A 25,173-nucleotide genomic window follows, 5' to 3' on the forward strand; every position below is an offset into this window, starting at 1 on the left:
TGGCTTGTTAGGAGAGCAACAACCCAGAAATCCCCGTCTGGACATAATGCAAAACCCAGCGAGCGCTGGCGGCTTCTTGGTTTGTTTAGCTGCTCCTGCTGGCAGGAGTAGCCAAGCAGGAGTGATCAGGCAGCATATGCCAGTATTCTCAGCCATTCTGGTTTACTGTTACATGTGAACCGAGCCTCTCTCTTACCTGGTTCCGTAATCTGGGCAACGAACACATACAGCTGCATACTTGTTTAGGATTGGGAGGATGTAGTCCTTTCCCTGATCCTCAATTGCAGGGTCTGGCAACTGACTGGAAAGGAAGAAAAGGGAGATCACATCATCACTATAATTTATAACCCACCTATAAACCCAATACCAAATATATAAGTTTTTAACAAAAATTTAACAAGTTAAACTTAAAAGTAAACAAAGTTAACAGAGGCATACAAAGTTAAAAACAATTTAACAGAAAACCCAACAATAAAAACAACACAGCATAAAAACAGTATACAACAGTCAACAAAAAGGAATGAGAGTTCTAAAAAGCGAACGCCTGCTGGAATAATAGGGTCTTTAATTCCTGCTTAAAAACCTCCAAAGAGGTCAGCAGGCGCATTTCAATCAGTAGGTCATTCCACAGCTGAGGGGTGGCAAAGGAAAAGATCCCAGCACCAAGTTTCCTCTGCATCCAAAACAGATACCTTGAGATATATTATCCAGTTACAAGACAAGATGCCAAAATATTGCCAAGGGCAAGTTACAGAAGATCTCCACATGCTTTAATGTGGGTATTTACATAAAAATGACAGCCCCCAATGTTGCATCCACAAGAAGAGTCCAAGAATAGAGGCAGCTCTCTCTCTCTCTCTCTCTGTGTGTGTGTGTGTATGACTAGAGAGACCTCTGATCACATGCACCGGGTGAACTTTGGCTAGCTGTCACATTCCTCTGTCCTCTTCCTTTGCAATCAACACACTCCAGGAAACAAAGCTCCAGGCTAAAACTACTTTATTGGTTAATGACTAGCTTCGTTACAAATGCAAATTCTAGGAAACTCTCACACTGCAATGAAACAGCTAATCCACACATCTACAAATATCAATAGAGGATACAAAGTGGAAGTTAGGAAAGTTGCCAGCAGTGTGGGCAAGAGCTTCATGGCCAGACTAGCTGCGCAGGGATGTCCCTCCCTTAGGGTGGCTCCCTCCTACATTGGCTATCACGAGTGGCCAACCTGGTGAAGCGTCTTAGCTCTGCCCCTAACTTTTCCCACTTCACTCTGCGACGGACTCTCGCATCCCTCAAGTCATGCCCTTGCCCCCCCGCTCCTCCTCCTCCTCCACTTGTGTTCTCATGGTGGAGGAATGGGGGAGCCATTCAGGCTGGGCCATCTGGGAGTCAAGGGCCTGGGAAGAAAGAGTTGCCATATCTGGGCTCGCTGGGGAGGTTGCCTCCCTTTGTTCTGGCTGTTCCCCTTCTGAATCTGAGCTGCCAGACATCTCCACATGCTCAGATTCATTCCTGCCATTAGCCTACCTAACAAAGCGATCATGTGTTGAGCCTGATCTGTCCTCCAACTCCCAATTTTACAAGAATGGAAAATACCACTCCAGCAGATGACACCTCCCACCATGAAAAAATTACCAGTCTTATGCTCCCCTGCATTCCTGCACAACTACATCACTGATATTTACTAGTGCTGTCATTTAATTAAAGCAGGGGTGCAGAACCTCTTTCAGCCCAAGGGCCAAATTCCATTTTGAAGAAGCTCTGTGGCCACATTCCAGTGGTGGGTAGAGCCAAAGGCAAAAGGGGAGGGACCCCAAATAGCAAAAATGCCAGCACATAAGTTCTTAGTGCCAATAACTCAGCCTTTGGAGAGACATTTCGATTTTTTAGAATGTGGGAAAAACTGCACAACAGCCAGAGAACCATCAAACAATGTATGGTTGGGGAAAGGGGGTGGGAATAGCTGGAGGAAACCTGGCCATCGGAGGACCCCCGGAAGACTGGATTTGGCCTGCTGTTCTGCACCCCTGAATTAAAGAAATATTAAAATCATATGAGTTTTAATCAGTATTAATGAACTGCTTAACTATGCGTATGTTTGGATATGAATGAAACAAAAATAATGAAGAAAAAGATTTTGTGTAAGCTTTTGAAATAATGACATTTTATTTTGTGTCAGTTTTTAGATGATGCACGCATGTGTCCTAGGAGGCTCCAACTTAGAAGAGATTTCCTACTGTGTAGGAGGTAAGAAGAAATGCCCTTTGTAAGATCCCACCTGCCATCCATGGACTTGTAAGTAGTTATATTAAAAATAAACAGTTTAAAGCAGGATCTTCTGCCCGAGTAATTGGGGGCACCCTTTTCATAGGGCTTCACATGTCATATCAAATGCAATCCTCCCTCTTCATTGGGGGTGCAATTTTGAGATTCTCTTTTAGTCTAATTAAGCAAACCGCTACATTCTTTAAGTCATGTTTCTCCCTGACAGCAAGATAATATTACCTATTCCCAATTATTTATATGGGTTATTTTTAGCCTGCTTTTTGATCCTGTCAGATTCCCAGAAGAGGACATAGTTAGATTTTGATGGTACAAATACTTTCAGCATTTAATTTCCTTCTGACCTCACTGTTTACGGCACTTCCTGCTCCACCCCTATGTATTACATATAAACCTGAAACTCTCCATAATACTACATGGATCTGATGAAGTGGGCTACAGCCCACAAAAGCTTATGTCAGAATAAATTTGTAAGTCTTCAAGGTACCATTAGACTCTTACACGTGCATGCATGTGTGTGTGCAATGCTGGCACCAGGTTTTTGAGGGCCATTGGGCAAGACACCCTCAGTGCCCCCCCGCCACTGAGTCCACCTTCTCACTGCCATTGTCACCAGCTGCTCTTGCTCCCCATCCTTTCTCATCACTGCTACCACTTGCTTGCTTGTGAGCAAGTAGGCGGTGACATCTCCTGCTCCTCCTCCTCCTCACCACTGCCATTGTCTGAGGGAGGTGGTGAGAATAAGCAGGTTGTATGGGTGAAGAGGAGGAGCAACTTCAGTGGGTTCTTGCCAGTGGGCCCCTGCTGGGATGTGGACCCTTGGCAGGGGCCCGACCATGCCTACCCTTGATGCTGGCCTGGTATGTGTCAGCTGGAATCTACCCTCCCCCCATTCCTTTCAGCCGCCTGTTTCCTCTAGAGCCAGCTTTGGATTCAAATAACTCACCAAGATGGTTCAAGTGATGTGCCCAGTGGTTCTTTGTCCCTCTGCCCACCCCCTTCACACTGAAAGAGCCCACGCCACTTATAAAAGAAGTATGATCAAATTATAAACAAAAAAATACCTGGGTAAGTTAAAGCGAGATGCCACTCAAATTAGATATGGAAATAATGAAGAGAGGGAAAGATGTAAAAGACCATTTTTGCTGTTTTATTTAAAAGTTCTATTTCAAACTAAAAGTTTCTTACACTTGTTCAAAGAGCAACTGTTATAATGCCCCCTTTCTCCAATTTGCTCACTCTCTTCCTGGTTTGAGTGAAAGATAGTTTGCGGTGACATCTGACTAAGGTAAATTATGATTTGCACAAATCAGTTTGCCTTCACTCCAGAATCAGAAACACAGTTCAAGCTGTGGTCTCCAGTACTGGTTTGGAGGCAAGCTATGGTTCCATCAACCCCAGGCCTCAGACCTTCCAGTGCGCAGCAGAGGATTCTGGTAAAGATGAGGAACAGACTACTTTCTCAGTGGTAGGACAGTCAGTTCCTTATTCAGGGCCCTCCTGGCAAGAGGACACAAGCCTACTAGCATCCTGTGGCTCAGAGGATGAGTATCCAGCAGAACCTCCATCTCCGCAGCCTCACAGAAGTCTCAGGTGACAAAATCAGGTGATGGCCCTTTAATGGTCCAATTAGCTCCTCCAGGAGGGGCAGAACTGACCTCACTACAGGTCTTGTGGTCTACATAAGGCTTCAGCTGGCTTTAGCTCTCTGCTGAGACATCCTCCTATTGTTGTTGTAGTAGAGAGTTCCAGCCAGCAGGATTCACTTGGAGCTATCCAGGGTCCTATTTTCGTCTTGCCTCGTTCTGACTGCCATGGGCTGCTGCCAGCTTTCCCTGTGAGCCTCAACTAGTACAGAATGGGACAGGTTTGTGCAAACCTCCCTTCCCCAATTTGAGAATCATCACAGTAAACAAATATTTATTCAAACCAGGGAGTGAGTGAACTGCAGTGTGTGAGAACAGGAGGTGGCACAGTGCTAACAGCAAAACCATAGTTTGGCTGTCACCTCTGAACTGGGCCACAGTAAAATGAAGTCTAGTTTCTAGTAGAGCACATGCTTTGCATACAAAATATCCCAGATGCAATCCCTGGCAACTCTAGGTAAGGGACAGTCCCCTCTGAGACCCCGGAGAGCCAGTGTCAATCAGTGTACACAATACACAGCTAGATGGGCCAATGGTCTCATAGAATCATAGAATAGTAGGGTTGGAAGGGGCCTATTAGACCATCAAGTCCAACCCCCTGCTCAATGCAGGAATCTAAGTCAAAGCATCCCTGACAGATGGCTGTCCAGCCTCATCTTGAATGTCTCCAGTGCGGGACAGCCCACCACCTCCCTAGGTAATTGGTTGCGTTGTTGTATTGCTCTAACAGTCAGGAAGTTTTTACTGATGTTCAGCCAGAATCAGGCTTCCTGTAACCTGAGCCCATTATTCCGTGTCCTGCACTCCGGGATGATCGAGAAGAGATCCTGGCCTTCCGCTCTGTGACAACTTTTCAAGGACTTGAAGACCAGATCATATCTCCCCTCAGTCTCCTCTTCTCAAGGCTAAACATGCCCATTTCTTTCAGTCTCTCCTCATAGGGCTTTGTTTCCAGTCCCTGGTCTCATTCAGTATAAGGCAGCTTCCTGTTTCTGTCTTCTGATGCAAGCCACTGTGTACAGTTTTGCTAAGAGGGAATTTAGTAACATCCAAGAAACTGAAAGCATTAAAAACACAAGACATGTCTCTTTGAAGAACTGGCACTTTGTTTCCAACTACTCTTATTTGATAGTCAAAGCACAAGCCTGGAGAAGTTGCAGATTCATAGAAAACAACTGGATGGTTAAAGCAAGACACAAAGAACAGCCTTACGGGTCTTGATTATTCATCACTTTAATGAGCTCTTGCACCAGATCCTCCCTCACAAGGTCCTGGCTCCGCTGGATGACATCTGTGAAGAGCTGCTTTCCATACTGAAGCTTCTTCCATGGTGTATCCAGCAAAGAATTGCTCAAGCCATATACCCCTGCATTGGGGGTGGGGGTGGGGGAATGGCAGATTAAATTCCCTTCATTTTAAGGAATTTCACAATAAGCAAAAGCGTTAGCACACAAGAGCGATCCAGCCAACCTGCTGCCACTTCTGATTCATTCATTCATTCGTTCATTCATTTCATTTCTATACCTCCGAATAACTAAAGCTCTCTGGGCATTTCATTTATGGATACTATGCTTCTGAACCGTGCCATCTGCTTTTCTGGATGATACATTCTCCATACACAAAAAACCACATACTTGAGGTGAGTGTGTATGCGTGTGCCCCTGGGGAGATAGAGGGTGTTGCACATCATCTATTATACTGCCCATTATATGATGACCCAAGAGTTGGATTTCTGTTGAAGTTTTTTAATGAGTTCTCCAAATTTGTTCAGGTTTGTTCCCATTATAAGATCAAAATAGACTTGTCATCTATGGAACGTCTGCATTTGCTGTAATGGCTTATATAGCATGCTGTAATGCTGCTCCTTTGAAAGACTTGGAATTTAATTGGTTCAAATTGTATGGAGGTGTGTGTGTGTGTGTGTGTGTATACACACATACACATATATATTTTGATATGGAGGTTTGTGTGTGTGTACACAAATATCTATTTCATATATATATGTATGAAAGATAGAAAAACTAACGGAGTATTAAAAATATCTGCTAAACGTTTCGGCTTCCGCCCTCATCAGTAGCTGCGCTGTTTACACACACACACACACGGAGGTATATTTGCTAATGGTATCTTAGTGATTTGGATGAATTAGAATTGTGGTTTTTTTGTGTCTGATAACTGCCATTTATGAAAGGGATACTTTTCATAAGTTTAGGGAAATTTTCAATGGTAATGTTTTTGTGTATTTCCTAACGTGGACGTAAATATATTATGAAATATGTTTGATATGTTTATGCCTATATTTTTGCTGTAGCTATATATTGGCAGTCAGTTCTTATGAGCCACTTTGAGCATAATTTGGAGAAATGGTATATAAATAAACTTGATGACAATATACATTGTACTGGTGAGCATCCAATTTAACTGGTGCGCCTCCTGAGGCCCAGGTAAGGAGCTGGGGCTCGTGCAGCATGGCCAGAGGGTGTGTGTGTGAAGTGGGATTCGGCCATCTGAATCCCGCTTCAGCCATCCAAATCCCACTTTGGTTCCAGAGATTGAAGCCGTTGGCGGGCCCCCAAATCAGCCCGAAGCGAATTGGACCTGCCTTGGAAGCCCCAAAGGTGGATCAGGGTGTTTGTGTCCCTGAACAGCCCTAAGTTCTATCCTGCCTGCCCTGGCTTGGTGCGAGGCCCAGGGGAAGAAGGCTGCAGCATGGGCACCCATTGATTGTTCTGGGTTACGTCTGATAGACTAGAGTGATGTCTGGTAAAGTGGTCACATCAGGTAAAGTAGAGTCAAACAGGGTCATGACAGGCTAGGCAGGAGCTGTCAGGACCTTGGATAGCACACAGCAGGAAGTGCTGCCTGGAGTATTCTTGGAGAAAGAGAGCTGTTGGCCTAGCAAAGGACTACAATCAACTGAGGCCTTAAAAAGGTTGTCAGAGCCTGGTCTTCCAGTGGTTCTGCCCTTGCTGAATGCTGACTGTACTCCTTAAAAGTCCAGTGTCTATTTCTGCAGTCTCATGTTTTATTTATTTATTTATTTCATTTCATTTCTATACCGCCCAATAGCCGAAGCTCTCTGGGCGGTTCACAAAAATTAAAACCAAACAACACACAATAAAACAATTTAAAATATATAGAACATTAAAACCACAATATAACAATACAACCACAATAAAACCTAGCAGCAGTACAGAAGTTTAAAATACAGATTTAAAACAGCAAAGATAAAAATTTAGAAAGCTAAAATGCCTGGGAAAATAAAAAGGTCTTCACCTGGCGCCGAAAGGAGTACAATGTAGGCGCCAGGCGAACCTCACTAGGGAGCTCATTCCAGAGCCGGGGTGCCACAACAGAAAAAGCCCTCCTCCTAGTAGCCACCCGCCTCACTTCCTTTGGCAGGGGCTCACGGAGAAGGGCCGCTGATGATGATCTTAAGGTCCGGGCAGGCACATATGGGAGGAGGCGATCCTTCAGGTAACCTGGCCCCAAGCCGTTAAGGGCTTTGAATGTTAACACCAGCACTTTGAATCGGGCCCGGAAATGGACTGGCAGCCAGTGCAGCTGGAAAAGTACTGGCGTAATATGAATTCTGTGTAATATGTTTCTGTGTGGCTGAGGAATAGGAGAAGCTGCAGGGGAGTCATCCTCAGGGTCAGATGTTGATGGGAGGGCTATATCCTCAGGCCAGGAAGATACAGAAGGGGCTGCCAAAGGCTCCCCCTGAAGTTGGGCAGCCTGTGACCTATCTCCATCCAAGTCCTCCTCGAGGTGATGAGTTTTGGAACCAGGGAACATGACACTGCCCATCGAGAGGAACTCAAGGCAGTATACATGATGGTGCCCAGGTGATCTCTCATCTAGGGGTACTGACAAGATCCATACCTGCTTAACTTTAGCATTATGTGCCCTAGCAATGTGAATATTTGTATTTGTATTACATTACATTATTTGTAATGTAACATTATGTTTATCCTATATTGTGATGACCTATAAACAACAGAATTTGAACTCAAACCCATTCATAGTTTGCAACAGAATGCAAGTCAAAACCAGCATATGCACCCCCAGAAGCATGTGATTACTTAGCTTGTGTGTGTGTGTTTTTGAATTTATAATTCCCTCCCTTACAACCATCTGCATTAAATGGAGCAAAATCTAACAAATATGTCAATGTTTAATATGCACATCATACATAAATATTAGCATAGATACCCACCTGATTGCTTTTGGGACTGGGTAGGTATGGTTTAAACAGGTGGTACAAAATAGACTTTATATCTATAAAATATCATTTTTATTTAATTTGACCTTTCCTCTCCTGCTGCCATTTAATTACTTCACAATCCTATACATGTCTACTCAGAGGTAAGTCCAACTGGGTATAGGACTGCAACCTCAGATAGTAAGCACCTTGGTTACCAAAATGTTAGCTTTTAGGAAAACCTGGAGCCCACAGGATAAAGAGGGATATAAATCATTTCTATATAGAGCAAAATAGCCATTATTCACCAATATTGATTAGGAGAAAAATAGTACAATGTATAGTTTGGATATTTTGCTCTTTACAATAAAAACCCTCATCAATTTGGACCGCTCTGTATATTTGGAATACTTGACTGAAAAAGAAATGCATTGATATCAACAGAATTGTAGGCTTTCGCCATGATAAACTATATAATAAAAGCTGAGATGTCAAGTCAGAGGCAATAATATAGAGGTGGAGTCACAAGGACCGAGATATTGTAAGGGAAAGTATGCCAATCTTACTGGCACATTTGTAGCTGCTTTACCAAAAACACACACCATTCCCTGCTTTGTTTTATTGGTTTTATTTTCATACAGGCTATTACTTGCCCTAAGTATGCTATATTTTATGGTTTTAATTTTTGTGAACTACCCAGAGAGCTTCAAGCTATGGGGCAGTAAATAAATGTAGTAAATAAATAAGTCTATGAAAATATAGTGCATTAGAACAGTAGTCCCAATCTTGGGTCTTCCAGAGGTTGGTGAACTACAATTCCCATAATTCCAAGCCAGCATGGCCAATGGTCAGGGTTTATGGGAGTTGTAGTCCAACAAGATCGGTGACCCATGGTTGGGAACCACTAGGTTAGAGTATTAAATAAATAAAATGCCATGAAGGAAGCAGAGTTTTGTCCAAAAGACCCTTGATGAAATCAGCCTCTGCCATAGATTTCATGAGCAGGGTGGGTGAGGGATAGATTTTTTTCCATTTGGGGGCAGTATATATATAATCTCACTGTTGCCTCTCCATCTGCAAAATGGAAACCAATTACTAGAAGGCAGTGTTGCAAGGAAATAGGATAGATTGTCAAGTGTTATTCTGCACAATAGAAAACCACATCTAATGATCACTGTAATGAAACCTGCAAAACACCCCACTGATTAATCTCAATAATTAACTAAATCACTCATCACAGATCTTGAAAAGGATATTTCCTCACAGCATCAGTCTTCCTCTCTTGATTCAGGCAGCAGCCTTACAACTATTGCTGCACAATAATCTGTTTGCATTAGGAATCAAGAGTCCTCTTCATTAATTATTATCCCAAACATTCATCCATAGATATCCATAGTTAGGCTTCTTTTTGCCATTCAATTAATTAAAAGACATTTTAAAAAGTTTCCATCTGATCTATCTATCTATCTATCTATCTATCTATCTATCTATCTATCTATCTATCAGGGTTAACACAATTGTTAGTTTGTAAACTGCTCTGCAGGCATCTTCCAGGTGGATGGTACATAAATTTAACAAACAAACAAATAAATAAAGGGGAAGGGCAAAAGGCAGCATGTAAAAAAGGGAGTCGTTGTGATCCAGCATTTAAAACAGAAGCAGAAAGCCCCGTTTTAAATGCAGGATTTTAGGCTGGTGTAGAGATGCCCCAAGAGTCCATCTAGTCCAGCATTCTGTTCACACAGTGGCCAACCAGCTGCCCATGGGAAACCCACAAGCAGGGCATGAGTGCAACAGCACCCTCCCACCCATGTTCCCCAGCAAGTGGAGTACACAGGCATACTTCCTCTGATACTGGAGGCAGCATATAGCCATCAGGACTAGTAGCCATTGATAGCCTTCTCCTCCAGAAATTTGTTGAACCCCCTTTTAAAGTCATCCAAATTGGTATCCATCTCTCTGTCTTGTGGTAGTGAATTCCATAGTTTAGCTATGCGCTGTGTGAAGAAGTACTTCTAACCCCCAAGCTGATCTTCAGCATCAAGCGTGTATTCATATATAGAGGCAGGTACTGTACATGCAAAACTCCACTCATACCTGCAAAGCATCCATCACTCATGTTGATCTCATCCTGAGTGGACCCAGCAATGTGTTTGTAGCTCACATAGCACTGAGCTCCTCTGTGGGTTAGCCTACCAATAAAAATGTTGTCTGCTTGTTTATGACTATGCATTAAGGGAACTGCCACCGTGCTTCAAAACTACAGGGAGTTTTCAAAAGGAGCCCAGTGCAAACAGCACCACGAGCACACGCCCGGTCCTGAGTAGCTGCCAGATAATTAGGTTACTGCAAGGACAGCAAATGCTTCAGACCCTGTTCTGTAACTTAGAGAGCATAATGGTTAAGCCAGACCTGATCTCGGCTCGTTCTTTCAACGAAAGAATGTGAAGCGCTCTGCCTGCTAAAAGGGGTGCGAAAATGGCTTAATCAATTGTACTCTACCCCCTTCAAATGCATAAAGGCACATCGCTCAAACAGGCTCCTTAATGGTGCACAGCGAAACTGGCTGACAGCAAATCTCTCTCTCTAGCAGTGCCCTACATTTCCTGGCCATAATCCAGAAGAATAAGCGCTAGCTGTGCCATATAATGATCTGTCCTGCAACTGTCCGACATCAGCTCCTCTCCCTGCGGAGCCCACATTTCACAGAAAATGAACTCCTTGTCGAAGTGGAGAGATTGGGGATGTCGCTGCCGGATCCTCTGGGTACCTGATTCTTGCATTACAGTTTTGTGCCTGGTGTGAATAAGTGACCACTCACCTTTTTAAATGTCGTATTAAGGCAGGCAAAAAAGAAAGCCACTATGGTTAGAACTCTCAATTTCTCCCTTTTAATAGATGGCATAATCCTGCTCCGGGCTCTGAAAGGCAGTTATGAACGAGAAAGAACAGGCAAGGTTTGGATCCTGTTGCTACTCCTGGTTTCATTTATTCTTGAGAATACATGAAGCTTCCTTACACCTAGTGAGACCACTGGGTCTGTCTCGTCCAGCATCATCTAATCCAGCGTTCCTTCAACTGGTGCCCTCCAGATGTGTTGGACTACAAATCCCATAATTCCTGACCATTGACTGGGCTAGCTGGGGCTGATGGGAGCTGTTGTCACCCAGGTTGGGGAAGGCTGGTCTAATCCAACTGGTAGTGGTCTTCTAAGGTCTCAAGTAGATGTGATGCTACCTGAGATCCTTTTAGCTAGAGATGCTAAGGACAGAACCTGGGATGTCCCACCCACAGAACATACGCTCGACCAAAGATGATCAGGGGACTGGAAACAAAGCCCTATGAGGAGAGACTGAAAGAACTGGGCATGTTTAGCCTTGAGAAGAGAAGACTGAGGGGAGTTAGGATAGCACTCTCCAAGTACTTAAAAGGCTGTCACAGAGAGGAAGGCCAGGATCTCTTCTCGATCATCCCAGAATGCAGGACGAGGAATAATGGGCTCAAGTTACAGCAAGTCAGATTCTGGCTGAGCATCAGGAAAAACTTCCTGACTGTTAGAGTAATATGACAATGGAACCGATTACCTAGGGAGGTGGTGGGCTCTCCCACACTGGAGGCATTCAAGATGAGGCTGGACAGCCATCTGACAGGGATGCTTTGACTTGGACTCCTACATTGACCAGGGGGTTGGACTCAATGGTCTTATAGGCCCCTTCCAACCCTACTATTCTAAGATTCAATGACTTCACACACAGCAGGAGGGAATGCCTCTTCTAAAGGTTGGGCTTGCCACCTGCAGTTTTCAGATATAATGTAACGTATCAGGTGGGGCCCATTTTTAATGGATCAATTTTCTTTTTTAAAGTAGCAGCTCAGCTTATTAAGCATAGTTTATTATGCTAGCCACAAAGAAAGGGCAGAGGACCACACAGGATACCATTGTTCTGCCTTGACAACAAGTCCCTGCATGGTTTCCAAAGCCAGGGGGAGACTGGACAGGATTTGTTGTCAAGGCAGATCCCACCAGTCATCAACCACAGATTCTCATGCTCAACTTCACGACCCTATGGGCTAGAAATGTGCTGTTTGGAAGTGAAAGCCGAGACTGTCCACAGTGCTGAATTTTGTACCCCTCGAATCATACCCTCCAGATGTTTTGGCCCACAACTCTCAACAGCCCTAGGCAGCATAGCCAATGGTGAGGAGTCATGGGAATTGTAGGCCAAAGCATCTGGAAGGCCACAAGTTGACCATCCCTGGTGTGGGATATGAACAGCCCTGAGCAGGCCGAAAAGATTAAAATGCACTGAAATATCCTTTAAAGCAGGGGTGAGGAATGTGTCGCCCTCCAGATGTTGCTGGAATATATCATCCATCATCCCTGAACATTGGCCATCTTGGCTGGGGCTGAGTCAGAGACCAACAGTGTTTGAAAGGCCATATGTTCCCCACCCCTGCTTTAAAATGATGCTCCTTGCGACATCGACTGCATATGAACATAAGGAGGGCCATGTTGGATCAGATCAAAGGCCAATCTAGTGTAGCAGCTTGTTCCCACAGTGGCCAACCAGATACCTCTGGGAAGCCCACAAGCAGGACATGACCACAGTTATAGCACCCTCCTGCTCATGTTCTCCAGCAACCGGTACTGAGAAGTATACTACCTCTAATACTGGAGATAATATATAGCCATTGTGACTAGCAGCCATTGAAAGAGTTACTCTCCATGAATTTGTATGTTTCATCATGGCCTGATTCTCTCCTTGGCTACTCCCAAGCTGCTAAAGGAATTATTAGGACACAGGTGGGTCATGTAACAAAATACTGAAGGGTAGTGTGCTCCTTGTTCATGATTCCAGTCTCTCCATTCTATTCTCCCTTCCCCTGGTTTTCCAACAACCCCCCACCCCCACCCCAGCCCATCAGCTTTCTGTGACCACTGAGTATGCTCAGTCTTCACTGGGCTGTTTAAGCGATTTTCCCCACCCCCACCTCTTAAGAGTTTCCGCCCTAAAGATTGGGGGGCGGGGGCGGTACTTCTGCAAACGTCAGAGTTCCCCCAAGCCTCCTGATAGCTTCCTCTTGGGCATGGGTGGTGCTGTTTCGGCTACAGAAGGGCTGGCACTCACAACCTGTGCATTAGAAATAGAAGGAATGATGATGCCCTGGAGCTACAACCTTTCAGGTTTCAATCAAGTACCCTAAACATATAGCCAATGCACCTCCAAACTGAATACAGCATTGCATGAAATTCCTCTTACAAGGTTCAGTTGCTCTTTCTCATGGGATTTCCTTTTCAAGGCAAAGCCCCCCCCCGGCGCCCCATGCCCTCCCCCCACCCCTGTGCCCCATGCCTTCCCCCCACCCCTGTGCCCCATGCCTCCCCACAGACACCATTGCTTCAAATAAACCAAAATACCCAGTTTTCTGATATAACCCACCGGGATTTAGGAAGACAGGTTCTGGGTCTCCTTTGTTTCCATAATAGTAAATTACATCTCCCTTGGTGGTGCTGAAAAATAAAAAAATAGAAAAGAGTTCTCCTTGCAAAATGGCAACTCATATCTTTGATTAAGTTCTAATTTCATGCAACCCTCAACACAGCATGACATTTTTTTTCTCAGTTCAGAGATCAGCCAATTACTTATCTTCTTTCACTTAAAAAAATATATCAGATGAAATATTTGCAATACAGCTGCTGTTTAAAAGGCTTGTTAAGAAAAGGAGAAAAAAACAACAAAAAACCTATAGCGCAGAAAAGTAATTTTGCCAGATTAATATGAGTTAGGAAAGAAGTAGGGGGAAAAAAACAACGCTTGACAGTTTTGTAAGTTGTTAGCTAAGGGCAGGATCCAAAGAAACCTCTCTGTGAGCAAAAGGCCCTTCTGCTCACACAGGGCCACGTGTGCATGGGAGGTAGCAGTGCTGATTTCCACTGATTCTCACCTCCAGTTGCAGCCCCACCCTCCTTTATAAGGATCTCCTGTCTCTCAAGAGCAGCTTTTTGGGAAGCACAAGAGGCTGAAATGCTAAGGGGACAGGAAACCCTGGTGCGTGGTTTGCATTTCTTTGGCTTCACGCCTATGAGCAGCATCCCACAGCGTCATTCCACAAACTCAAGTCAGTGCTAGCAAAGCTCTGCCAAATCTTCCCATTGCATCAGCACTGGCACATTACCATTGCGCAACTGCTTGCACAACTGGAACTTGAGTTGGATTCTCCCCTTGCGCGTAGTTCAGAACCTAGGTTCCTCTAGTGCATTGTCATCTGTGCTAGTGGAATGGCACAGTTGGACACCACCCATTGGGCAGTGTATATATTAGCGTATACTTTGGGCAGCGTATATTTTAAAGAAGAAAAAATGTGACTTACCCAATGAGCATTTGAACATTCCACTCACCCAACCAATCCCACTGGCCACACACAAACTGATTTAGTTCTGAAATGTTGCATGTATGAGCTTAGACAGGAATCCAAGTGAGCACTATTCCTTGCACCAGCCACACCCGTGTCTGCACTGCAGAATCTCCTTCCTTCCTTCCTTCCTTCCTTCCTTCCTTCCTTCCTTCCTTCCCTCCCTCCCTCCCTCCCTCCCTCTCTTTCTTTCTTTCTTTCTTTCTTTCTTTCTCTTCCATGTATGTTTGTTTCAGTAAACAAGCCCACGGTACATTCACATCTAGCCATTGCAATGCCACAGTCTGCCTACCATTTTGTCTTAAGTTATTTTCTGTCAACACCACGGCTACTTTTGTTCTCTAGGGATATCACGAACTGTACACAAAGCCAATTATGTAAAGAAAACACACACACATTTCAAATGCCAAAAATATGTATCAAAGCATGCAATATAATGAAGGCCCCAGAGTACAATACACAAGTTCAACATACACCTAAGCACTTAAGACCAAAACGAAACAAGCCAAACTTTACTGCACACCATACAAAAATACAATTGTATAGGCACAATCTCGTAGTGAAAAATACACAACTTGTCAGCTCCCAATGAATAAAAGGTTAATCCATGAAGTAGGTAATATGGACAATAAGACCGTAAGAGCCCTGCTGGATCAGACCAAGGGTCCATCTAGTCCAGCATTCTGTTCACACAGTGGCCTACCAGCTGCCCACAGAAAACCCACAAGCAGGACATGAATGCAACAGCACCCTCCCGCTCATGTTCCCCAGCAACTGGTGTACATAGGCATACTTCTTCTGATAATGGGGGTAGCACATGGCCATCACAACTAGGAGCCATTGATGGCCTTTTCCTCCAGGAATTTGTACAACCTCCTTTTAAAGCCATCCAAAGCCATCACTACGTCTTGTGGTAGCAAATTACACAGCTGAACTATGCGCTGTGTGAAGAAGTCCTTCCTTTCATCTGTCCTGAATCTGTCACCAACTATTTATTTATTTATTTATTAAATTTATTAATTGCCCGTCTGGCTGGTCACCCAGCCACTCTGGGCGATGTACAACGTATAATAAAACAGTTTAAAACAATAAAATTCTACAATAAAAACATTTTCTAAAATACCCTAACCCACCCCAAATGCCTGCCTGAACAACCACGTTTTTAATGCATGGCGGAAGCTCATTAAAGAGGGGGCATGACGGAGTTCCTTCAGGAGAGAGTTCCACAGAGTGGGGGCCACCACAGAAAAGGCCCTCTCCTTTGTCCCCACCAATCTAGCAGTCCTGGCTGATGGGACAGAGAGAAGGCCATCCGAGGCTGATCTTGTTAAGCGGCCTGTCTGGTGTTGCTGGAGGTGCTCCTTAAGATAGGCTGGGCCGGAAACATATAGGGTTTTAAAGGTCAAAACCAACACTTTGAATTTGGCCCAGAAAACAACTGGTAACCAGTGCAACTCCTTCAGCACTGGAGTGATGTGATCTTGCTGGTGGCTGCCTTTAATCAGGCAAGCCGTCGCGTTCTGTACCAGCTGCAGCTTCCGAACCGTCTTCAAGGGTAACCCCACGTAGAGCGCATTACAGTAGTCTAAACGAGAGGAGACCAGGGCGTGTACTACCGATGGGAGCAGATGGTCAGGAAGGAAGGGGCGCAGCCGCCTTATCAGATGGAGTTGATACAGCACTGTCCGGCTCACAGCTGACACCTGAGCCTCCATGGACAGCTGGGAGTCCAAAATGACCCCCAGGCTGCGGACCCGGTCTTTCAAGGATAGCCGTACCCCATTCAACACCAGGTCTCCCACAAAAGTACCTTGGTCTTGTCAGGGTTCAGCTTCAGCTTATTCCTCCCCATCCAGCCACTCACTGTCTCCAGACATTTGGACAGGGATTCTATGGCCAACCTTGGTGAAGATTTGAACAAGAGGTAGAGCTGCGTGTCATCCGCATACTGATGACACCACACCCCAAACGTCCTGATGATAGCCCCCAGCAGCTTCACATAGATGTTAAATCACATCGGGGAGAGGATGAAACCCTGTGGCACCCCACAAGTGAGCGGCCACGGGTCTGAAACCTCCTCTCCCAGTGCTACCCTCTGGTACCTGCCGGAGAGGAAGGACCGGAACCACTGCAATACAGTGTCTCCAGTGCCCAACCCCTCCAGGCGGTCCAGGAGGATACCGTGGTCAACGGTATCAAAAGCTGCTGAGAGGTCGAGGAGAACAAGGAAGAAGCATTCACCCCTATCCAGAGCCCTCCTCATATCATCCACCAAGGCAACCTAGGCCGTTTCTGTCCCATGCCCAAGCCTGAAGCCCGTCTGAAATGGGTCTAGATAATCAGTTTCTTCCAAGTGTGCCTTCAACTGCATCGCCACCACCCGCTCAATCACCTTGCCCCAAAATGGCAGATTTGAGACTGGGCGAAAGTTGTTCAGAACTTGGGGATCCAAGGAGGGCTTCTTTAAGAGCGGTCTTATCACTGCCTCCTTGAGGGCTGATGGCATCACTCCCTCCTCAAGGGAGGTGTTCACCACCGCCCTGATCCCCTCACCCAGTCTCTCTCTGCAGCCCATAATGAGCCAAGATGGGCAAGGATCAAGTAAGCAGGTGGTCGGCCTTACAGATGAAAGCACCTTGTCCACTTCATCAGAAGGAAGAAGCTGGAACCAATCCCACAAAACCGGTTTGCCACAGGCTGCCTCTTGCTCACTAACTGTATCCACAGCATGCGGAGTAACACTCCTTATCCAATCAATTTTATCTGCAAAGTGCCTTGCCAAGGCCTCACAGGAGGCCTTAGAATGCTTCAGTGGTTCTGGAGCCACAGGACCTACCAGGCTCTGGACCACTTGGAACAGCCTCCTGGGACAGCACTCTGCAGACGCGATAGAGGCAGCATAATATTCCTTTTTTGCTGCCTTCACTGCCACGTGATAGGCTGAAGATACAGCTCTAGCCTGTGTCTGATCGTCTTTGGAGCGAGATGTCCACCACTGGCGCTCCAGCCGTCTCACCTCCTGCTTCAGGGCTCATAACTGCGGACTGAACCATGGTGCAGTCCGAGCCCTGTTCAGGGGGAGAGTGTCAGAGTGGACACTGAGCCCATAGAATCCCAGAGTAGTTCTGATTCTGAGGTGGAGCACCTGCTCGTGGGAGAGGAGCACGCTTATCCCTCCCAGGGCCAACAGCTGGCAGAGATTCCTCCCGCCGGCATTCCTGACATAGATAGCAGTCCCGGGAGTGAGACAGCGCGGGAAGAGGGCTTGCTGGACGCGCAACGCCGGGAGCGGCGTCAAATGGAGGGCGCGGAAAGGAGGCGTAGTGCCTGATTGGCGCGCAAGCAATGGTTGCGCCCAGAAGATCCAAGGAAAAAGGGGAGGGACTCTCCCTAGCCCATAAGTTCAGGGTCTGCCAGTGATTCTCCCTCAAACGGGGACCAACTGTTCCAACTCAGGGCATAGGTACTCTGCTGCTCATAGCTAGTCGCTGATAGTAGAGTTGTTAAGTTGTAAAAGGAATAAAGCTTTGAAAAGAATCCCTTTGTGTCTGGACTTGGCTACTGGATTAGACTGAAAAAGGCCACCAAGGAGCTCCTGACAGCTTGGTCCCTGTTCGTCTTTTTTTCCCTCTCTCTCCCTCTCTCTCCTCCTACTGCCGTATGGAGGGTGCCAGGGACCCGGTGGTGCAAGCTCTGGCGCAAGAGAACCAAATGCTCCATGATCAAATGGCTCAACTGACGGCTGCCATGCAGAATCTACAAGCTGTGGTTCAACCCCCTCCACCTCCGATTCCCCCCCGCCGCAAGTGCCCAGTGGCTTTGCCAGAGAAGTTTTCTGGTGAGAAAGGACTTTTTCAGATTTTCAGGGCCCAATCGGAGCTGTACATGCGCCTTCGACCTGAGGATTTCCAGACGGAACAGGTTCGTGTGGGTTTCATCATTAACCTACTTTCAGGCATGGCAGCTAAATGGGCTTCGGGTCTCCTTCTTGCTAATGACCCCCTGCTCGGGGACTATCAAGGTTTCATGACAGCGATGGCCCATTTTTTCAGTGACCTCCTGAGCATGCAGATGGCTTCTCGGGAGATTCGCCGCCTCAGGCAGGGCAAGGACTCAGTTTCCAGCTACGCGACAACTTTTCGCTTGCTGATGCAGGATTTATAGTGGAATGATGCCGCGCTGGTGGCTCAGTTTTTGGACGGTTTGAACAACGAGACCTTGGATGAGTTGGCGTGCATGCCCAGCCCACCTACTTTGGAGGACCTCATCCAGACCTGCCTTCAGATAGATAGTCGGCTGGAGGGGTGCCGGCAGACCTGGCGGAGAGCTGGGATTTCCCTCCTCCCATTCCCCCATGTTTCCTGCCCCCTCCCCCACCCCCCGCCCGATACAGCTGGGAGGTACCCGAGCCCCACTGCTGCCACAGGAGCTTGAGCGCTGGCGAGCTGAGCGCTGATGTTTTAGATGTAGAAAGCTGGGACATTTCACCAAGACCTGCCATGTTAGACCCGCAGCTCCTCTGCCGCCCCCTCCTCTCCTTCCCCCTCCTCCTCCTCCTCGTCCCCAGGCCTGACTAGACTGCCCCCAAAGCTTGTTGGGGGCCTCCAGTGTGGGGGTCAGTTCCCCACCGGGTGGGTGACTTCCCCAACCCCCCCACCATCCCATCTGCTGTTGCATGTTCACCTACGCTCCTCCCAGTGGGGTAGGGTGGAGGCCCTAGCTTTAGTGGACTCGGGGGCTACGACCAGTTTCATGGATGAAACCTTCGCCCTCTTCCACAAGATTCCTACCCTGCCCCTTCCTGCCCCCTTGGCAGTGGAGACCATCGATGGGCGTCCTCTCTCTTCGGGCATGGTGACCCGTATTACAGTTCCGCTCACTCTGCACGCCCAGTCCCACGTTGAGCAGATTCAGTTTCACTTGGCCAAGGTTCCCCTATACCCACTCATGCTGGGTGTTTCCTGGGTCTCTAAGCACAACCCTCAGATTTCTTGGGGGCTTCAGCAAGTGGAGTTTGCATCTCCCTACTGCCGGGAGCATTGCCTCCTGGAGGAGGTGCCAGTCCCAGCCCAGGCCTTATCCCTTTCCTCCCCCTCCTTGTCTGCTTCTGGCAGTCCTTCAGCTACCGTCATCCTCCCAGAGAAGTATGTGGCTTTTCAGGATGTGTTTGACAAGAAGGAGGCTGACCGGCTTCCCCCCCCACAGCCCTTTTGACTGTGCCATTAACCTCATTCCGGGGCGACCATCCCTGCTGGCCGGCTGTATTCGATGTTGGAGCCGGAACTTCGAGCTCTGCGCGAGTTTTTGGACAAAAATCTCAAATGTGGCTTCATTCGCCCTTCCTCCTCCCCCGCCTGCGCCCCTATCATCTTTGTGACCAAGAAATCTGGAGAACTCCGCCCGGTGCACAATTTCAGAAATTTAAATTCGGTCTCCATCCGGTACCCCCTCCCCCTCATACCTGAGATGCTGGAGTGCCTGGTGTGAGCCGAGATCTTCACAAAGTTGGACCTGCGTGGCACCTACAATCTCATTCGCATCTGGGAGGGGGATGAGTGGAAGACCCGGTACCCGGTACGGAGCGTATGAATACCTAGTGATGCCGTTTAGGCTCGCCTGCGCCCCCCCCCCCCCACACACACATTTTCACGTTTTATGAATGCCATCTTCCAGGACTATGGACACTTTCCTCATTGTGTATCTCGATGATTTACTTATATTTTCTGAGGACCCCACGCCCATCAGCTTCATGTCTCTGCCGTCCTCCAGCGCCTCCGCGAGAACCATCTTTATGCCAAGCTGGAGAAATGTGCGTTTGATCTAACCTCTTTGGACTTTCTTGGCTACATTATCTCGCCTGATGGTATCAGGATGGATCCTGCAAAGGTCCAGGCTGTCCTCTCCTGGCAGGCTCCATCCACCAAGAAGGACTTGCAACGTTTTCTGGGCTTTGCTAATTTTTACAGAAAGTTCCTGCCCTGACTTCTCCTCTCACGGACCTCCTTAAGGGCAAGAAATCTCCTTTTCATTGGACGGCATAGGCCCAACAGGCTTTCGAGGAAATTAAGAAGCTTTTCAGTTCTGAGCCGATCCTGTTACATCCCGACCCCTGGAAGCCTTTTGTAGTGCAAACTGATGCCTCTGACTTTGCGGTGGGGGCGGTGCTCTTTCAGCCAGATCAGGAGGGCGGCAGGTTGCAACCCTGCGCCTACCACTCCAGGAAGCGGAACATGTCTGAAAGGAATTATACCATCTGGGAGAAGGAACTGTTGGCCATCAAGTCTGCTTTGGAGGGGGCACAGCACCCAGTTGAAGTTAGAACCGACCATCGCAACCTCAAACATCTTCAGACAGCCTGTGCCTTAAACCAGCGGCAGATTTGGTGGTCGCTTTTTTTTTCTCAGTTCCACCTTAAGATTTGCCATGTGAAGGCCTCCAACAACCTACAAGCGGATGCTCTTTCTTGTAAGCCTGACCTCCAGCCAGGGGGTGAGGAAAATCCCCCCCCCTCTGATTCTTCCCCCCCAAAGCCTGGTGCCAGCTGCGGTGCCTCGTTCTTGGGAGGAGCTCCTTCACTCTGCACAGGCTCAGGATGCTTTTGTTTGCACAAAAGTGGAGGAATTGGGGCTAGCCTCTGCCCCCCCCTCTACCCCCTTCTCTTTGCGAGGTGGCCTGCTTTACCATTCCGGCCGGGTCTATGTGCCTTCTAGACCCTCCGCGAGAAGGTCCTCCATCAGTGCCATGACTCCCCCACAACTGGGCATTTTGGCATCGCCAAGACCCTGCACGGAGTGACGAAGGATTTTTGGTGGCCTCGTGTGTGTCGGGACGTCAAGACCTATGTCGCCTCCTGCCCAACCTGCCAGCGGGCGAAGGCCCCCTCAGGCAAGCCCACAGGCTTGCTTCACCCCCTGCCTACCCCTTCAGGACCTTGGAAACTGCTCTCCCTTGACTTCATCACTGACTTGCCTCGCTCACACGGTAAGACCACCATTCTGGTGGTGGTGGATTTGTTTTCTAAGATGGCCCATTTCATCCCCTGCTCGGGGTTGCCCACAGCCAGGGAGACGGCAGAGCTGTTTTTGGCGCATGTTTTCCAACTCCACGGATGCCCCGAGGGTCTCATTTCGGATAGGGGGGCCCAATTCACTGCCCATTTCTGGAGGGAGCTACTTGGGTTGCTCCAAGTGCCGCCCCGTCTTTCCTCTGTCCACCATCCACAGACGGATGGTCAGACCGAGCACACCAATGTGACTCTGGAGCAGTATTTGCGCTGTTATGTCAATTACCAGCAAGATGACTGGTTTTCCTTGCTGCCTCTCACAGAATTTGCTTATAACAATGCCTGCCATGCTTCCACCCATCAAACTCCATTTTTTGCCAATTTTGATTACCACCCCAAGGCTTTCCCATCCACCCTAGCTCCCTCTTCAGTGCCAGCTACCCATGACTTTTTAGAGGAGTTGAGAGCGGTACACCACCTCTTACGGGACTCCCTCGAGCAAGCCAAGTCAGCCTACAAGGCCTCTGCGGACCGACGGCGCCAGCCGGGTCCGTCTCTGCAACCGGGGGACTGGGTTTGGTTGTCCACCCAATACCTCCCCTCTCACTCACCCGCACGGAAGCTCGCGCCTCGCCGCACGGGGCCTTTCCAGATTACGGCCCAGATTAACCCTGTTGCTTTTTGCCTGGCTCTCCCCCCCTCCATGAAGATCCATCCTGTTTTTCATCAGTCCTTGCTGTCCCCCCTGGTTTCTGGCGACCCTCATCGCTCAGTCGGCTCCCCCCCCCCCCGCCGCCAGTGCTGGTGGAGGGGGAGGAGGAGTTTGAGGTCACTGAGATTCTGGACTCCCACCTTTCTCACAGCCGCCTGCAATATCGGGTGGACTGGAAGGGGTACGGGCCTGATGAGCCTGGGAACCCACGGAAAATGTGCATGCTCCGTTGCTGCTGAGGCGCTTCCACCAGCTGTACCCCCACAAACCCGGGGCCCCAGGGGAGGAGCACGAGGGGGGGCCTCATGGGAGCGGGGATGATGTCAGAGTGGACACTGAGCCCACAGAATCCCAGAGTAGTTCTGATTCTGAGGTGGAGCAGCTGCTCATGGGCGAGGAGCATGCTCATCCCTCCCAGGACCAACAGCTGGCAGAGATTCCTCCCGCCGGCATTCCTGACATAGATAGTGGTCCCAGGAGTGAGAGAGCGCGGGAAGAGGGCTTGCTGGATGCGTGACGCTGACGCAGGGAGCGGCGCCAAATGCAGGGTGCGGAAAGGAGACGTAGTGCCTGGTTGGCGCGCAAGCAACAGTTGCGCCCAGAGGATCCAAGGGAAAAGAGGGGGACTCTCCCTAGCCCATAAGTTCAGGGTCTGCCAGTGATTCTCCTTCAAATGGGGACCAACTGTTCCAACTCAGGGCATAGGTACTCTGCTGCTCATAGCTAGTCGCTGATAGTAGAGTTGTTAAGTTGTAAAAGGAATAAAGCTTTGAAAAGAATCCCTTTGTCTGTGTCTGGACTTGGCTACTGGATTAGACTGAAAGAGGCCGCCAAGGAGCTCCTGACAGAGAGGGCGTTTCGGAGCCACCCGATCTAATACCCCAGTGATTGCAGCATTCCAGCCACCCACCAGGGTCTCGACTGAGTGGCCGTTGGCGTGCTCCAGAGAACCCCCAAGCACGTTCAGGAATCCATTCGGATCCATAAGATGCCTGGGGCGGACCATTTTAATGGGTCCTCCACCCCTGCGGAGGGGTTGTGGAACCGAGAAGTCTAACATCAACTATATTCATGGAATGACCCCACTGGGTTCTAGTATTACGGGAGAGGGAGAAAAATGTCTCCCTATCCACATTCTCCACACCAGGCATAATTTTCTGCACCTCTAGGTTTTAGTAACCACCACCCAAAACTGGAAGGATGCTATCCAAGGTGCTGACCTCAAATTGGGGACAGGCCTCAGTACCTTGGATAGCACCTTTCAGCACTTTGGACAGCACCCTTAGAGTTTTGGCTGGTGGTAACTAAAACCCTGAATGGAATCACAGCCCCTCTGGAAATGGAGTCACCAGCCACCACTGAAACCGAGCGCAAGTCATGTTTGTGAGAACACTCAAGCACCACTTACACCAGTCTCCCCCAACCTGGGGTCCTCCACTCTGATTCATCCCCCAGCCAACCTGGCCATGGAGAAGGCTGACTTATATTAACAGGTGGCTTGGTGGTTTTGTAATATCACTGGTGAGGAGTTCTTTTCAGTTTGGCATTTTATTCTTGAAGTTTTAAACAAAATGTTTTTCTCCCATGCTGGGTTCCCTACACACACACACACACACACGTATCTGCTACCAAAAAAACACTGTTGCTTTATGAGTTTACCCCCGTCTGCTCCTCCTCCCCCTGCTTGCGTCCAACATGGAACAGGGACAGGGAAACACACAAGTTGAGGACGATGATGGATTGTATGTTTCCTTTTGCACGTTACAGGGGAGAGGAGGGGGCCTCAACACAAGAGCTGCTGTTCTTGGCGGCAGCCCCTCCATGTCATGGGGAATGTCTTGTTTCATGCAGATGCAGTCTTGGGGAAAAGGGAAGAACAGGCTCTGCTCCAGCAGAAAAACAATGCAAGTATCAGAGTGAAGGAACAGGGGAGTATTTGCTTCTCAAAGTTGTCCCTCAGTGTGAATGCCATGGGAATTACAAAATGTTAAGGCAGCATGGGTGGGCAACTGGTGGTCCTCCAGATATTTTGGCCTACAACTCCCATGTTCCCTCACCTTAGTTATGCTGGCTAGGGCTGATGGGGGTTGCATCAGGCTTGATGGGGGTTGCATCAGGTCAATGCAGGCTCTGCAATGAAGAATGCAACTACAGCATCTCTGACAGATGGCTGTCCAGCCTCTGTAAGATCACCTCCCCCTTTATGAACTTGCCCATAGTTTAAGATCTTCTTCAGATGCCCTTCTGCATGTTCCAGCACTGAGACATTTAGGTTGGTGGAAGTGTGGGATAGGGCCTTCTCCATGGCAGCACCCCACCTGTGGAACTCTCTCCCCAAGGGAGTTAGGCTAGCCCGTCCTTTGCTCATTTTAGGAAGGCTGTTAAAATGTTTTTGTTCCATAGGCTCTTAAGCATTTTAAATGTATTTGTGCAACTGATCACACCTTGTTTTTAAGATTCTCTCCTCCTCTTAATTCTGCTGGTGGTGGTGTTTTTAAAGTTTTCAATTTTTTTGTAATTATTTTTTATATTGTTGTAAAAATTCTAAATGTAAATTGCCTTGGGCCAAAAGGCGACTCATAAATGTAAAAAAAATAAATACCTCTAGTGAAGGAGAACCTCCCACCTCCCAAGGAAGACCGTTCTACTGCTGAACAGCTGTTACCACCATTCGGAAGTGTCTGGAAAATGTTTAGCTGAAATCCACTTTCCTGCAATTTCCACCCATTGGTTCAAGCCCAGGCCACAAACATTACACTAGTGACATCAGAAGGGCTATATTATCATGATCCAGAACCACAGATTATGTAAGTGGCAGGATGAGTAGAGATTAGAGGAAACTGGGCTGGGCAGCAGGCAGAGAGAGAAAAGTTACATTAGGAACAGCTATTCTTTTATGACCCAGAAATGG

General features: G+C 47.8%; 1 protein-coding gene across 8 annotated transcripts in view; it reads right to left on the bottom strand.

Moving 5' to 3' along the window:
* TANGO2 (transport and golgi organization 2 homolog) overlaps positions 1-25,173 on the bottom strand; it is a 113,981-nt gene that overhangs the window by 4,627 nt on the left and 84,181 nt on the right. For 7 of the 8 annotated variants that reach the window (XM_084819869.1, XM_084819865.1, XM_084819871.1 and 4 more), the window contains 3 exons: positions 13,575-13,645; positions 5,142-5,295; positions 197-301 (listed from right to left, as the gene is read on the bottom strand). In XM_084819869.1, the coding sequence (XP_084675995.1) occupies positions 197-301; positions 5,142-5,295; positions 13,575-13,645 (330 nt within the window). The remainder of the gene's footprint in view (positions 1-196; positions 302-5,141; positions 5,296-13,574; positions 13,646-25,173) is intronic. The other variant, XM_084819868.1, reaches the window with a different exon arrangement.

The sequence above is a fragment of the Heloderma suspectum genome, chromosome 13 (assembly GCF_057233095.1).
Source record: "Heloderma suspectum isolate Gila_16-S chromosome 13, 16-S_ref, whole genome shotgun sequence".
Lineage (NCBI taxonomy): Eukaryota > Metazoa > Chordata > Lepidosauria > Squamata > Helodermatidae > Heloderma > Heloderma suspectum.